The 16,247-nt window shown below is 47.7% G+C and overlaps 1 protein-coding gene across 10 annotated transcripts in view; it reads left to right on the top strand.

The window, feature by feature from the left end:
- The window catches only part of VCPKMT (valosin containing protein lysine methyltransferase), a 95,847-nt gene that overhangs the window by 22,613 nt on the left and 56,987 nt on the right, over window positions 1–16,247 (top strand). For 2 of the 10 annotated variants that reach the window (XM_064571015.1, XM_064571011.1), the window contains one exon: window positions 14,261–14,534. The exons of 4 other annotated variants lie outside the window; for them this stretch is intronic. In XM_064571015.1, coding sequence (XP_064427085.1) covers window positions 14,261–14,434 — 174 coding nt within the window. In that variant the 3' untranslated portion in view covers window positions 14,435–14,534. 4 more of the 10 variants (XM_064571018.1, XM_064571019.1, XM_064571017.1 and 1 more) reach the window with 4 other exon arrangements.

The raw sequence follows: 16,247 nt of genomic DNA, 5'->3' as shown, positions 1-16,247 counted from the left end.
GAAGTTCCAGGTTATATGGCTGCCAAGTGGTAGGGAGCAGATGAGACCCACATGGTCTTTCTTTTACATTACAGTCAATCCAGCATCTTTGTTGGGTGCCTGGGACTCACAGCTCAGGTACTAGAGTACAGGGGTGAGTAGGGGAGAATGCTGGAGAAAAAGTAAATTAAGGCCATTGTTGCTAATCAGCCTCCTCAAAGGAAAATAGAGTCAGTTCAAAAATTGCATTGTCTATTTTGAGTTAGAGACTTCATTTCATATATATGTGCAGGGCTGCCCAGAACTGGTAAAGACAGAAAAAAAAAAGAGAGGATGAACACTTTAACACAATTTGCAGATTACTGTTTTTCTCACCAACAAAAAAATCTCCTAAACCTTGAGGAATGGAAGTGGGTTGGGGGGTGGAGAGGAAGGAGTGGCGCTGGTGACAGGTTTTCTCTCTGAGAGGGGGGAGTCACACCCTCAGGGCTGTGAAAATGAATCATGTCTCTTCTATCAAGGCTTCGCACAGATTTTCTGGGAAACCTGTCATTGAGGATACAATAGAGAGGACTGTCCTTTTTGGTAGCTTAGCGTTTTCCGGAGGAAACAAAGTAAACCAATTTGGGGACTAAATTGCAAATTAAAATAAAAATTAAGGTGTGTAATGTGGGCTACGTTTCCCTTTTCAGGGGGTCGGCAAAGCCAGCCTTGTTCAAGGAAAAAATGTTAGATTTGGTTTCAACAGTGTAAAGGGGTGATGGTTGTGGTTCCATCTTTCATGCCAGGAGTGGCTCTTTTCAGAAAAGCACAAAGAGCATCATCCATACGGCAGCTCTCTGGTTATGGGACAATCCCATGTGCATCATTATATTTAAGCTTCCCTAAAGCAGATTTTGGATCCCTGTCTTCTGGACGAGATAGTTTAAGGCCACAGCTAAGGGCACACATTCTAACTCAAAGCCCATGCTCTCTCTGCTTCAGCACAAGGTGGACGGACCCACTCAGTCTGTGGAGAGGGGCAGAGTGGCTGATGTGATTTCTTGTTGGCTCCTTGTTAAGAAGGAGACCAATTGGGGTGCCTGGGTGGCTTAGTCGGTTAAGTGTCTATCTTTAGCTCGGGCCAGGGTCCTGGGATTGAGCCCCAAGTCAAGTCGGGCTTCTGCTCAGTGGGGAGCCTGCTTCTCCCTCTAACTCTGCCTCTTCCCTACCCCCCACCACTCATACTCTCTCTTTCTCTCTCTCAAATAAATAGATAAAATCTTAAAAAAAAAAAAAAAAAGACCATTTTGCCTGGGACTAAAGGGTTTTCCAGGCCATGGGAGACGCCTGGCCAAATTGAGACAACTGGTCACCTTATTATGTTACCGGAGTCCTCATAGGAGATTCTTCAGCAGCCACATTGAGTGGTAAAATTTTTAGGACAACAGTTACATATGCATGGAATTTGCATATAATTTACTTCTACTCAAACAATATTTGCAAGCGTTTTAAAATTTAACATTTTGCTATTCTAAGATTGTCATTTTGACTGCTTTTTTCCCCCCGTTTCTTCTTCATTGTTGTCTCAAATCCCCAAGGGGTAGATGTGGAGGAAGGATAGAAACAGGAAAAAAATAAGACAGACATTTGCTCCCATATTTAAAATGTGGTCTTGGTTGCAGTATGTTGAGGGCTGATCTGTAGTAGTAATTCTCAAACTTGAATATTGTGGGGGTAGGCAGCCCCTAAGATGGCCCCCAGTGATTCCTGCCTCTTGGTATTCCTGCTCTTCTAAAATTCTCTTCCTTTGAGTGTAGTCTAGATTGGGATTTGTCTTGGGGAAGTCCCCCCACCCATGGAGATTTTATTCAGTAGATGTGCCCCAAAGTCTTTCCTTTCCATCAGCAATCCCGGGAGAATCAGAACTGAACAATTTTTTGCTTAAGAGCACATCTCTAGAATAAACACTCCCTGGAAAGGCCTAGAGGGAGGGAAGACTGCAAGGGAGGTACAGCTGCCAGATAAACTACAAGACACACAGTTATATTTGAATTTCAGATAAATAACAAAAGATGTTTTTGCATAAGTTAGCCCTGTGCAGTATTTGGGACATATTTATACCGAAACATTATTTGTTACCAGAAATTCAAATTTGACTGGGTATTCTCTATTTCTATGGCTCAGTGCTATCCAGAGGTAAGGCCCCCGCATAAGTGAAGGCCCAGTGGGAGGCAAAGTGGTGCCTTCCTTTGGCAAATGGCAGGATTTTCATCCCTGAGGGGCCAGTGAGAGGGCTGCAGGCTGCCTGGCTTGGTCCTGCTCCTCACCCGCCCCACGGGCAGGCCACATGCAGGCCACACGTAGTCTGGCGGCCCAGGGACTGTCCCATCGGAGGGTTTCAGGGAGCTACTCAGGAAGCCCTCCCTCACAGCCTGCCAGAGGAGGGCGCGGGGCTTGTAGCCGAGTGGTGCGGGCCAGGGGCCCCGTGCGCCCAGCCCCAGGGAGAGGCGGGCCCTGCCTGTGGGGATGCTGCTGCCTGGTTGGCGCCGCCCACAGTGCCACAGCTTGCTCCTTTGGGTGCTGTGCTATCAGCCTTTTCCAGAGCAGTGAGGGAATGCCAGGCTTCTCCCACATCCCTCCAGGAACTCAGCTGAATGCAGCTGCTCATAATGTGTGCATTTCTTATTCTGAGTATGTCTGAGTCTCTGATGAGCTCTGTTTATTGCAGCTCTCCACCCTGTAAAAGAGGAGGATGGTTCCAGAGACAGTCCTTAATGACTGAGGCCTCAAGAACTCTGGCTTTTAATTCTTTTGTATGGGCTTTCTTGTCACAGGGCACAGTCTTAATTTTGATGTGTTTATTTTCAGCTATGAAATGTCTTCAAAGAGATAGAGAATGAATGAGAATATGTGTGAGCGTGTGTGTATGTGAGAGAGAGAGAAAGAGAGAGAGATTGGCTGGCAGACTGAAGTGCTCAAGGCAGGGATGGAAGATACAGGCTCCGAACATGTGCAGCTACAGTAAAGTCAAAGACTCGACCATGTGCATTGAAACTGATTCCGGAAAGTGAGGTCTGGTCCCTGGTGCTCTGGCCCAGCCCTGGCCCGAGGTCTGAAGCAAGCCAGCCTAGAGCCCACAGGAGGGGAAGTCCGCTGCCTCTCTCACCTGAGTGCAACTGTGCAGGGCTCTGAGTTTTTGCGAGACAGGGAGGAGGTTTGGGATCCAATGTGCAGAATCTGTCTGCTGTGGGAGCTCTTGAGGGCTCGAGGAGAACTCCTCGGGCGCTGCTTCCTAACACCGGCGTGACTGAAACAAAACCAATTGGAAAAGTAGAAAACCCAAGGGTGATGCTGCCACTTCACACCTGGAACGTCAGGGGAATCGCACGGCTCAGTTCCAGGACCCTCGGAGCACATGTGGCTGCCTCAGAGGACCCGAGAGTCCCTTGGATCTAGATAGAATGGTATGGAGCTGGGAGGGGCCGGAATCCCCGGCTCCCACTGTGGCCTTCACCTTGGCCTCTCTGGGTAGCTGAAAAATGAATAGGTGCCCCGGAGGTCTGTCGTGAACATTAAGTGCAGTGATGTATGTGAAGCGCTTGGCCCTTAGCACTCAGGAAAGGGCTGTCAGTATTTCTGTGTGTGTGTTTAGGTGTGTGGGTAGCAATGCTGGGGTCACTGGGGAGCGTTTCAGTGTAGTTTAAACAAAAAACCCAGCTGAGACAGGGTTCATCTCTACGTAGAGTCCGTGGGACTGGAAAGAACCGTAGCCCGTTTAATGCAGCCCCTCTGTTTTAGAGATGATGAGACTCATGCAGACAGGTGAGGGTTTGCTCAGGATCTCACAGCCATCTCCCTCTCTAGAATCCCATACCCTGCCTGCACCATGAGGAAACAGCTGTGCTTGGAGCCCAGAACCTCCAGCGAGGTAGTTGCTAACACAGCAACCCCAGAGCTCTGCTGGGTCCGTTCAGAAACCACCACCACCACCACCACCACCACCACCACCGTGGGCACTTAAACTTGTAAATGAATTAAAGTGCTACACTCTCAACTCCTGAGAGAAGAAGAAGAATTAAGCACAAAGGCAAGTCTGGGTTTGAAGTTAATGACTACGGAATTCTGAAATGATTTTGAGATAAAACGAATAGTTTGCACTGATTTGCATTGTACTAGACAGCATTGCTTAGGAAAAACCACTCTGTTGAATGTAGGAGACAAAGATCATGTCTGTTATTGTAATTCATGGCCTCAGGGAGCTTGGAGAGGGGAGAGGCAGTGAGGAGTTTGAAGCTTTTAATGCTTACTGTGCAGAAACAGGACTTCCTCTTAAGGACGTAGCATTGATGGAGTACTTGGTATGTGTTTTACTGGTATTTACGTGTTTAATCTCCATGATAGGCTTGGGAGAAAGGTGCCAGAATTAGCCCATTTTACAGATGAGAAAACTAAGACCAAAGGGTAACTTATTCAAGATCAAATAGCTAATAAATGGCATCATCGGGACTGAATCTTGGAATCTGGCGACAGAGTCTTGCTTTTACCGATATGCTCTGCCACCTTGAGAGAGCCAAGGTACCAAACTTAAGAGACTAGGAACTATTGAGACATTCCTCATGAACATATACTTTTCATCGTATTACCATTCCAAGGTTAGGAGCGTGGGGCTGAATCTCATGGTCCCTAATGCCCTAGTCTAGCTTCCCCTACCATCCTGCCAGTCTGGAAATTCCCTGGAAACATAGGTGGGATCTTTTATAATCTCCAGTATTCACCCCTTACTTTATGCTGCTAGATGAAAATCAGGACCCATCTCTCTCTGCTCTTCAGCCCACAAATGGTGTAAGGAGCCAGCACCAGGCTCAGTATTCTAGATTTTTTAAAAAGATACTTCCATGAACCCGCCCCCAAGAACCCACCAACATCAGTTTAAAGGGAGCAGGTTGTTTCAGTGAAGAGAATAAGGAAGGGGTCCAGTGACAGCTAACCTATCCCAGTTTTTTCCCTGAGGCTATAAAGAGGCACCTCGTTTCTTAGTCCCATTTTTTTCCTTTCTGTTTTTGATTCAGAGATGAGGGTGTCATTGCTTCTTAGGACAAGTTAAATTATATGAGTCCTCAGAAATCTATAGTAAACTCAGTAGCAAGTGAGTAATACATGGAGAAGAGGCACTTACTGGTAATTTAGTTTAAATCAGTGAATAAATGCTCTGATGCCCTTTTTAAAAAAAGACTTATTTAGTTATTTGAGAGAGAGAGAGCGAGCAGGAGAGAGGGGCAGGAGAAGAGGGAAAGAGTGTTAAGCAGACTGCGCAGAGCCCAATGCAGGGCTTAATCCCACGACCTTAGATCACAACTTGAGCCAAAACCAAAGTCGGATACTTAACTGACTGTGCCACCCGGGGGCCCCTCTGTTACCCTTTTTATATGCAAGGGAGCATCTGCACACGTTGCATATGATGCACATAGTGTGCCTACTCCTCTGTTCCTTTATTTTTTCATTTAACATACCCTGTAGCATGTTCTGTAGTCAATATCATCGTGTAAAGATTTACCTCCTTCTCTCTCAGGACTTCATAGAGTTTCGTTGTCTGGATGTATCAGAATTTATTTAACTATCATCTATATTAAAGAACATTGTAACCACGTTTACTCTTGTCCTCTTACAAATAATGCTGAAATTATTATTTCCACACACGTATGTATTTTTGCTTTGCCTTGGTTTTGTTATTGTGGGGAAAAAATTCCTAGAAGTGGAATTGTTAGGTTAGAGGATATTTGTATTTTAAATTTTAATATTTCCAAATCACCCCACAAAGAGGTTGCACCAACTCGCTCTCAGTGAGAAGGAATTTGAAACGCTGAGTCTAGCACCCTTGTTACCTGACTAGATTCTCATATGAGGTGCAGTTTTGCCGTGTGGTATAGCAGATAAGTCAGATGATGAATATGTGAAATGGAATGGATGCACTTGTCAAGATATTTTGAGCTGGTGAGGGGGAGGGTGGCAGCCTGATAGACCCCTGGCGGTGACAATCTCATGGCAAAGGAGAAAAATGGGGTGTGGTTTTCATGTGTGGCAACTGGTCGATTTTGCGGGGTATTTGCCATATCTCACTGGGCCCTCCTAAGTCCGTAACTCTTCTGATCCGCACCCGGGTTGGTAAAGGGAATATCTGTGATTCGAACTTGTACACTTTACCGATTACCTCAGATAAGCCTGTGGAACTCCGCTCTGTAAAATCCACCTTTCCCTCTGAAATGTACATTTTAGCCTGCATTCCTGGGTCAGATTCATCCAGGTCTCCTGAGAATCCAGCAATTCCTCTGACGTGTGGCTTCCACAAACTCCCACTTAGTCTGCAGGGCTCTGTGTGTAGGTAAGGCTGCCTTGGGACTTTCTGTCCTCACCTGAAGTTGTACAGTGGTAGAGAAACAAGACTGGCTACAGACTTGTCAGCGAGAAGACAAAAGCTACCAGCCACGGTGAGCCTTGTAGATTAGCAGTGAACTTCTGTGAAAATACCACACTCATCCTTCATGACCGAGGATGGTGATAAGTCAACCCCATTACTAACCTAGATTGGATCTGGTATGATTTTTCTACAGCCTCTCAAGATACCAGTAGGTGACAGCCAGCCTAATCTAAAATCATACTTAGATGGTAGAAAATAAATTTCCTGCTGCGCCATGCCCATATTCTGTTAACAAAATGTGCTGAGTGTCTACCCCACGTCATTCGGGGCCAGGCACTATGGGAGATATGAAAGAAATAGGGGTACCTGGGTGGCTCAGTCAGTTGGGAGTCCGACTTGATTTCAGCTCAAGTCACGATCTCAGCGTCACAAGATGGAGCCCCATGTCAGGTCCCCTGCTGGCCGTGGAACCTGCTTACAATTCTCTCCCCCACCCCGCCCCCCTTCTAAAAAAAAAGAAAAGAGATATAAAGCAGTTGGACACAGGCAAATGAGAGCAGGAAAGGGTCAGTGCTGAGAAGAGCAGAGCTGGGCAGCTGGTGCAGCGAGTCAGGAAGGAGCGGGTGAAAGCTGGACGAGGGTAGCGCTAGCAAAGGCAGAAGAGAAGCAGCACATTCGGGAGTCACCAAAAGGGGAATAAATCAGGCTGAATATTGCAGTAGAGTGCAGAGAGCACAGGCCGGGTTCTGCTCTCTGCCTTACAGCCTTGTGGCCTCGGGGCCCTGAACCGATCTGAGCCTCTGTTTTTCACTTTAAAATTAGGACAGAAATACTGGCCCCACCTCACTGGGTTACTCAGATCAGTGAGTTAGCATACAACACACAGTCTGTCTCATCGTGGGGAGTGATCAAAACTGTTTGCTCCCTTCCTCATCTACCCATCTCCGTGCCCCCAGCTCCCGTCGTGTGGGAAGAGGAAAGGGGCGGAGAGGACTGAACGATGATGCGGTTTTCCAGGTGGTGCCGTTAAGCAGATGGAAAAAGTTCAGAAGGGGCAACTATTGAGAAGGGGAAGATAGGGTTGATTCTTGATATCTGGAGTTTGAAGTGAGGGCGGGCCAGTCCTGCTGGTGGCTGGGAACCCAAGGGCTGAGAGCTGGCACCAGCAGGGAGGCGGGAGTCCTGAGCAGGGAGGCCGAGGTCATTCAAGCCACACGGGTCTCTGGATGCCGAGAAGGGGCAAGAGCCGCCGTGGCTGAGGTGAGCAAGCAAACCCGAGGCTGGGGCTCAGCAATAAAGACCCTACAGAGGAAGCCGACATCCTATCACTGACCAGACCACACGGAGAATTAGGCACCCACCCCAGTGTCCTGGCTGCTTGGTTACAGGCTTTCATCCGTTTCTGAGTTGACAAGAGTAAGGAGACTGATGTCAGAACCCACTGCTTCCACTGTCAATACACGGCAAAGTGTGTCTGCGGGTCCCCCGGAGGAACTCCTGGGAAGAGGTGCATATTATTCAGCTGTGTATCTCAAATAGGTTTCCGGCTGAGCTAGGGCCAGAAACAAACAAAATCATTCTAGCCACATGTACTGAGTTCGTCCCAGAGGCCAAGTGCCTGGCATGAACAAGGCTCTCTCTGTTTGTCGAACTGAAGCTGAGAAAGGTCATGGGAAACTGAGAAACAAGTGACCGGACCACCTCCTCTGAACCGCCGGTGATAAGCTGGCTGGCGCAATGAGTCTCCATTAGACCACTGTCTCAGGTAAGAGATCCCCCTTGCCCCCCACTTTCTTGATGACAGTGGGGTTAAATCATGACTCCCGATAGTAGCTGGTGCCAACAGAAGGGACAGCACATTCAGATGGGAGGACTACCCCTTGTTGGCTCTGGGATCTTGGGTGAGTCACCCGGGCTCCCCGTGCCTCAGTTTCCTCCTATGCACTAGCACAAAAACATCCCAGCTTCATGGCAAGGCTTAAGTGAGCACACATGAAAGCACTTTGTATAATGTAGAACTCCGTGAACACAATGATTAGTGCTCTATGGCAGACCCATTGTGTTTGCCTTGAGTTACCTCAGGAAATTCCTCTGCTCAGAGTGAGCGTCAGGGAGGGCAGCTGTAAGGAAGCGAAATTTATTTCCCATCTGTCGTGGGTTGAATTGTGGCCCTCAAAAAGGTAACGTCCAAGTCCTAACACCACCACCCCTCCCCTCCGCCACCCTGCAACCTGTGAATGTGACCTTATTTGGAAATAGAATCTTTGCCCACGTGATTAAGTGAAGGTTCTTGAGATAGGATCACCCTAGATTTAGGGTGGGCCCCACATCGAGTGATTGTCCTTATGCAAGGAAGGAGAGAGACACTTGAGACACAGAGGGGAAGCCCTGGGAAACCCTGCGGAGATTTGGAGCAATGTGTCCACATGCTAAGGGACTCTATGGGTTGTTAGCAGCCACCAGAAGCCAGGAGAGAAGCATGGAACAGATTCTCGAGTATCAGACCTTCCAGAAAGAACCAACCCTGCTGATGTCTTGATTTTGGACTTTCGTCCTCCAGAACTGTGAAAGAATAGATTTCTGTTGTTTTTAGGTCATTAAGGTTGTGGTAATTTGTTATAGCAGCCCTGGGAAATTAATACACCATTCAAATTGAGAAGTGCAAGGACCTGCCAGCCTGCTGGTTCACCTCGGCTGCCCACCCCAAACCATCTGTCCTTGAGGACCGTATTCTCCCTGGGCTGTCTGCACTCCCTTTGGCAGCTTTTGGTATATTTTGATAATGCCGCTCCCTTTCTCAGAAGCTACAGTGAGTTCCAGATGCTTCCAAGTGACGTTTAAACACATTCTCCCATGTCTCAAAGTTTTGTTCTTGGGGAAATGGCCTGGACGGTCTCATTGCCTGGGCCCATCAAATTTATCCTACTTTGCAATAAACATAGCAGTTGTGTGGCAGTTGGTAAAGCCAACCACAGCGCGTGATGGTCTATCTCTAGCTTGTTGCTTAGAGCAGTGGTTCTCAACCGTTAGGGTGTGTTAGAAACGTGGAAGGCTAGTGAAAAAACAGATCATCGTCTCCTTCCCTTCACTCCTCCCTTCCCACAAGTTTCTGATTTAGTAGTTCTGGGGTGGGGCCCAAGATTTCTCATTTCTCACATGCTCGCAGGTGATGCCAATGGTCCTGGACCCGACTACACATGAAAACAGCAAGAGCTGAGCAGTGATTCTCAAACTTGGCCGCACATTAGGATTAGCTGGGAAGCTTCCCTAGACCCCATGTCTAGGCTGCAACCCATACCTTATTCAATCAGAATCTCTGGGGATAGGACCTGAGCATCAGCATTTCTGAAAGCTCCTCAGTGATTTTAATATGTAATCAGATTGAAAGCCAGTGGCTTAGAGGTACTCCCCTGTTCCCTGGCCAGATGGGGACGGGTTGGGAGGCTGGGAGATGACCTGGCTAGGCTTGGGGCCCATCTCTTGCAGCCAGGCCTGGTGCCCCTCTCTAGGGGTGCATGAGGGAAGGAGACAGAAACCAGAGTCCTAAAGGGGTGTTGTCTCCCTGTGGCCATGGCCTAAGGGCTCTGTCTGGGGACCCAGCAAGAGAGTGAGGCCATTGCTGATGCCAAAGGCTTGGGTGCAAAGCCCTATTTTCTGACACTACTTGCTTTATGAATTTGATCAAGTAGTTCAACTCCTCTTTGTTCCCCTATCCTTATCTACAAAATGGGGACAGTAAAAATACCTACTTGAGGGTGCCTGGGTGGCTCAGTTGGTTGGGCGACTGCCTTCGGCTCAGGTCATGATCCTGGAGTCCCAGGATCGAGTCCCGCATCGGGCTCCCTGCTCGGTGGGGAGCCTGCTTCTCCCTCTGACCCTTCCCCCTCTCACGTGCTCTCTGTCTCTCTCATTCTCTCTGTCTCAAATAAATAAATAAAAAATCTTTAAAAAAAAAAAAAAAACCTACCTGAAAGCGAGCCTGGGGAAGCTGTCTTTGAGGCACCTGGCCCAGGGGCTGTAGAGGGCAGACAGTAAACGCTCATGCCCCCTCTCCCCCACCATCTGTTCCCTCTTCACTCTCTAGTCTGAACCCGTGGGGAGAACAGGGGCCTGCACGCTTGTCCCTTTGTTTCTGGTTTCACTCCCAGAGTTTGGAACCTGACCTTTCAGTCACACTATCCGTACTATTAAAAGGAAATCTTTAGGGCTACCTCTTTTTTTTGTTTATTCTTCCAAGATTTCTTTTAAATATACATACCTATCCCCCCCTCAAAATGGTAGTATACTTCATACCTTTTTCCCCACTTTGCTTTTTTTACTTAATGATATATCTTGAAGATTACTCCACAGCAGTCTCTCTTTTTTTTTTTTTTTTTTAAGATTTTATTTATTTACTTGACAGAGAGAGACACAGCGAGAGAGGGAACACAGGCTGGGGGAGTGGGAGAGGGAGAAGCAGGCTTCCCACCGAGCAGGGAGCCCGATGCGGGGCTCGATCCCAGGACCCTGGGATCATGACCTGAGCCGAAGGCAGACGCTTAACGACTGAGCCACCCAGCGCCCCGGAAATGTTCTTTTTGTTCTTTCATAGAGCTGCAGAACATTCTGTGTGTGTGTGGCTCCAGCATGGCTGCACTAAGCAGTTCTCCACTGACGGCCGTTGGGGTGGTGGCCAGTCCCACACACTACAGCAGCCATACACATGCTTGGGCCTCTTCTCTGTGTCTTTGGGGAGGATTCCTGGGGCGCTCCCCTGCCGCCGCCGCTTCACCTGGGCCTGGCTCCACACTGGGCCGCGCCCTGCGGCCTCCTCGCTTCCTTTCCCTGTGATGGAGCAGGTCCCGACGGCACAAACAGCCACAGAGAGGCGGCCTTTGCTTCATTTCTGTCCCCCAGTCTCATCCCAGTGCATCTTACTGGAGCCACCCCAATTCTTCAGCAGAACTCTAGCTGTAAAGGGATGTGGGAAGGGTAGTTTTGGGGTTTCTTGTCTCTGCCACACGGGAAGGCTCCCAGAAGGGGGTTGGAGTACCAATCACCCCATCCGGCTCACCGACTCGAGTCCTTTGTTCTACAAATGAGGAAATCGAGGTGGGCCGGGGTCCATGCTTGCGGTGCGCGGTGCATGTGTGTGTGCGCGCGCGCATGTGCGGACGCTCACGTGGCTGACAGCCTGGCATTTGGCCCCTCGCTTCCATGCCAGTGCAAATGTTTGTGAGCTGGAGTCTCATTGAGTCAAACACCTTAGAAAGGCAGAAGCCACTCCATACAACAAGAACTTAGAGTTTTCTCTATAAAACAAAACCAAACCCCCTCACAGTCTCCTTTTGGATGTATATAATACGTTAGGGACTGTTACAGGCTGAATTGTGCCCGCCCCTGCAAATCCATATGTTGAAATCCTAACCCCCAGCACCTCACAGTGTGACCAATTTGGAGATAGGGTCTTTAAAGAGGTCATTAAGTTAAAATGAGGTCATGAGGGTGGGCTCGAATCCAGTATGAGTGGTGTGTCATAAGAAGAGGACATTTGGACACAGGCACGGGACGGGGTGATGTGAAGACAGAGAGAAGGTGGCCACCTCCTAAGCCAAGGACAGAGGCCTCAGAAGAAACCACACCTGGCAACACCTTCACCTCAGACTTCTAGCTTCCAGAACCGAAGGAAAGTACATGTCTGTTGTTTGACCCACCCAGTCTCTGGTACTTCGTTAGGGTCGCCCTAGCAAACTAATACTGAAACTAAGGTCCGGTAAGAAAAAACAAAAACACAAACCTGCGCTGGTAGGAGACTAATTTGGTCTCTGTAGTAAGGTGCTTCCCTCAGTGTTTTTTGCCATATACATTCGTCCTACTGCCTTGCCTCTGGATGCTTCTGCTGAGCCAGACTCTTCTTGGCATCTTTCTCTCTGGCGGGCTCTCACCCAGAAAGACACTTGTGCAGCGTGCACAGTTCGGAAGTCTCTGAGGTGGTGAATTGGCTGTAGCTCTAGATGGCGGCCGAGTGGCCAGCCCCCACGGGGAGACAGCCCGAGCCCTGAGAGCTCCCACCTCACTGGGCACTCGCTGAGGACTGTCAACCCGCTTTCCTAACCCATCCTCTTGGGGAGCTGTGGCAATCTTGCCCTAAATGTGTTTCGCCCCCATTTTCACAGGAGGTAAATGTGGCATGCAAAATGCATTTTTAATGACTGAGATCTGCATTTGAAAGTATTTTCCATCTTTGCTGGGTCATTACGTCTTTAAATTCTTCAATATTTTAACGATCTTTATAGTCCAGCTATGTGTAGATTTGTTCAAGTTTTCATTCTCTGTATGCGCCCTTGCCCATAAGATGCTCCAGCGAGAGCTCACCGAAGGGTTATTGAACACACGGCGCTGTTCCGAACGGGTCCTTTCTTGCAGCCTGTGCACTGGCAATCATTATAGCAGAGGCTCATCTTACCCAGGCTCAGGTTCTAAAGGCAGTAAGGATGGTCCAAATGGCCTTTGGAAATCCTCTTAGAAGTTGCCACGTTGGAGATCATGATACCATTTCTCAGTAAGTCCGGTAGGTCCAGCTTTCCCTCCGGTGTTGAAACAGAATATTGTCTTTTCAGTGGAGCCCCAGGTGAAGGCTTGGCCTGTGTCCGGGGCCTGTGGTAGAACTACACAAAGGGCTAATTCTTACACAAAGGAGAAGAAGGCAGGAACTAAGACCCACTGGGAAGAGCAGATTCATAGCCATTCACTGAGTGGAAATGCAGGCAGAATTGCCTGTATTATTTAAATAGTGCTCCCTCTTCTCTCTCTCTGTTAATTTTAGTTTTGCAGAACACATTTATTGCATGGCTCAGTACAATATGGCAGACAGAACACTGGACTGGTGTCCAGGATATCCAGGTTGCAAAGTTAGTTCAGCCACAAGCATTCTGGAGAATGCTAAGGCCAAGGCAGACTCTTAAAGCAAATAGAAGTCATTACTTTCTCTTGGGTTCAGTGTCCTCACCTGTAAGATGCATGTTTTCGGGTTGGATGATCCTGAGGCTCCCTTCTGGAGTTCCGGACATTGGCAAGTTCAAGCTCAGGCTCTAGGCTGAAGAAGACTGGCCCCTAGGACAGCCTTAGTAACCCAGTGTTCTAGAAAAGCACCAGCCCATTCCCCACGCTGCCTGGGAATGTCCTAAGACAGAGTTCAGTAAAAGTAAGAACAAAGCTGAGCAATGGGTTCTGTAGGAGAACACCTGCTAATCCACCCTGCTTGCCTCCAGTGCCTCTTCAGTTCAGCAAATCTTTTTGTTGTTGTTGTTGTTTAAGTTTTTATTTATTTATCTATTTGAGAGAGAGTGAGTGAGCCGGAGGGAGAGGGAGAGAGAATCTGAAGCAGAGTCCATGCTGAGTGCAGAGCCTGATGTGGGGCTCAATTTCACGACCCTAAGATCATACCTGAGCCAGGACCAAGAGTTGGACACTTAACCAACTGAGCCACGCAGGCACCCCTAGTTCAGCAAATCTTAATTTAGCACCTGGTAAAGACAAGACAGGGTGTTCTGTATTGGAAAGGTAAAGGCAGGTAAACTGTCCCTGATGCTGTGGAATGCCCAATCTTGGTATAATTTTGAGTGTTTTATCACAAGTGAGAAAGCTGAGCATTTTTTGTTTGGGGGATGAAATATACTGGGAGAAACAAGGGTATATATCAGAAAACTTTTTGCCTTTAATTAATTTCCAAATCACATCTCTTTGGGGCTGTGGAAGTCACTAGCGCTCTTCACCAAATATTTCTGTTCTCCTTTGACTGAACATGTAGTAGGATTATATTTTTCTGAGCCACTGAAGTTAAGTGTGGCTGAGTGACTTCCTTTGCCAATGAAATATGAACAGCGTGGTATGTTTTACTTCCAGGTAGAAGCCTTATCAACCATCACAAGGCTCTCCTGTTGTTCTTCCCCCTGCCGTGTAACCAGCAATGCTCCAGGTAGTGGAAGCTCCCTGGGCTGCGTCTCTCCACAAGGACAAAGTGGAAATACTGACCTGGCTGATGCAGGATGGACATGCAGTAGGAACAAGTTGTTTTAAGCCATGGAGATAGAAAAACTTTTATCATGGAAGTTTCCAAACATATGAAAGCAGAAGCAATAGCATATCCAACCCACTCTACCTATTACTTAGCTTCGGTCATTATCAAGACAGAAGCCTCTGAGATTTGGGGCTAGCTTGTTACTGCAGCACAACCTAGATTAGTCCTGCCTAAAACAGGGGAGGGGATATTGTTTTATAGAAATACTACATGACTAACAAACAAGTAAAGAGCCTAGACATGAAATACATGAGATTTGATTTTCATGCCATATTTTTCTTCCGGTTTTTTATGCTTCTTAGGAATTCAGGAGAGCTGAACATCTGTGTGAATTAGCTGACGTAAAAGTCGCCAGGCGCTCAGAAGGGAACTGCTTTGTAGAATCCTTGTCTTTTTTCTCAGCCTAGATCCACCTCCTTGGACTTATCCCCCAGCTCTTCTGGCAGTTGGAGCTCATCCTCTCACTTGCTAACGACGGTTTTCATGTAGGGAGCCAGGCACCCCGTGGCTTTGGGTGCCAACCCACCTCCGCATCCTATGCCTCAGCTTCTCACATCTTGTGCCGCAGGGATGCACTGCTGCTGCTGACTTCGGGAGAGAACTCCAGAAGGTTAGGCCTGTGGAGCATTGAATGCTCTTCTCGCCACAGATCCAGTTTTAGGTAGTTCATTTTGAGTCACACAGGGACCTCGGCGTACATATTTTGTTATTCCTCAGGTATGCTTGTTACAAGGATAGTGGTATAGCAGAATGTCTTATCAAAACCTTAACCGGTGGCCTAGCCCACAGAGAAGGTGTGTTTTTATGTACAGTTTCTGTACATACAGCACATGGGTGTGTCATGGAGCTTTCTGTTCTGTTCCACCGGTCTAGCAGGCTGTTCATGAGCCAGCACCATGCTGTCCTTATTATGGTTTGTAGTGGATTGGATGGAGTAAGTCTTCCTTCTCCTTTTTTTTTTCTTTTTAAGATTTTATTTATTTGTTTGAGAGAGAGAAAGCATAAGCAGGGAGAGCAGCAAAGGGAGAGGGAGAAGCCGACTTCCCGCCGAGCAGGGAGCCCAATAAGGGGCTCGACCCCAGGACCCTGAGATCATGACCTGAGCTGAAGGTAGACACCCAACAAACTGAGCCACCCAGGTGCCCCTTTACTCTCCTTTTTTTTTTTAAATTATTTATTTATTTACTGAGTTCCTCAAAAAGAAATCCAACTGGAATTTTGAGTGGAATTGCACTGACTTTGTAAGTTAATCATTAATTTAATTAAGTCTTTATAGAGTCATCCAAGATAGGTCATCCTATATTAGGTCATCCAGTCCAAAAGCATGGAATGTGCTCTATTTATTCAGATTATTTTCTGTTTCCTTGATTAGAATTTCAAAAATCTATATGGAAGTTTTGTGTATTTTTGGTTAATACCCAGATGTTTTGTAATTCTTATTGCTATTGCAAATAGTGCCTTTTCAGTAATATTTTCTAGTAGCTCTTGTGGGGCGAGAACAGACGCTGCTGATTTGGGCAGGTTGATCCTGTATCTGTAACCTTATTAGTCCCAATTTGAGTCTGTTTTTCTCCGCTGACACTCTGCTTCTCCTTTGCTATAGGAAGAAACACCCCCCATTTAACTTCTGTAGCAGGTAGTGGTGGTAATTTTCGAAGGGGATGACTCACTGGGGAGGAGTGGAAAATGTTTCCTCCTTCCCCCATAACAGGAGGGCCGGGGCCTCTGTGACACTGACAGCTTCAGAGTCTTGCCCCTCACCACTGGGGTGGCAGAAAGGTGGCCTAAAGTTCTCTGGTAACAGGGAAGGGG

The sequence above is a fragment of the Mirounga angustirostris genome, unplaced genomic scaffold, assembly GCF_029215605.1.
Source record: "Mirounga angustirostris isolate CCGP_5_RB_7025 unplaced genomic scaffold, mMirAng1.0.hap1 SCAF_9, whole genome shotgun sequence".
NCBI lineage: Eukaryota > Metazoa > Chordata > Mammalia > Carnivora > Phocidae > Mirounga > Mirounga angustirostris.
Note: the sequence above shows the minus strand (reverse complement) of the source record. Positions and strands in the feature narration are given on the sequence as shown.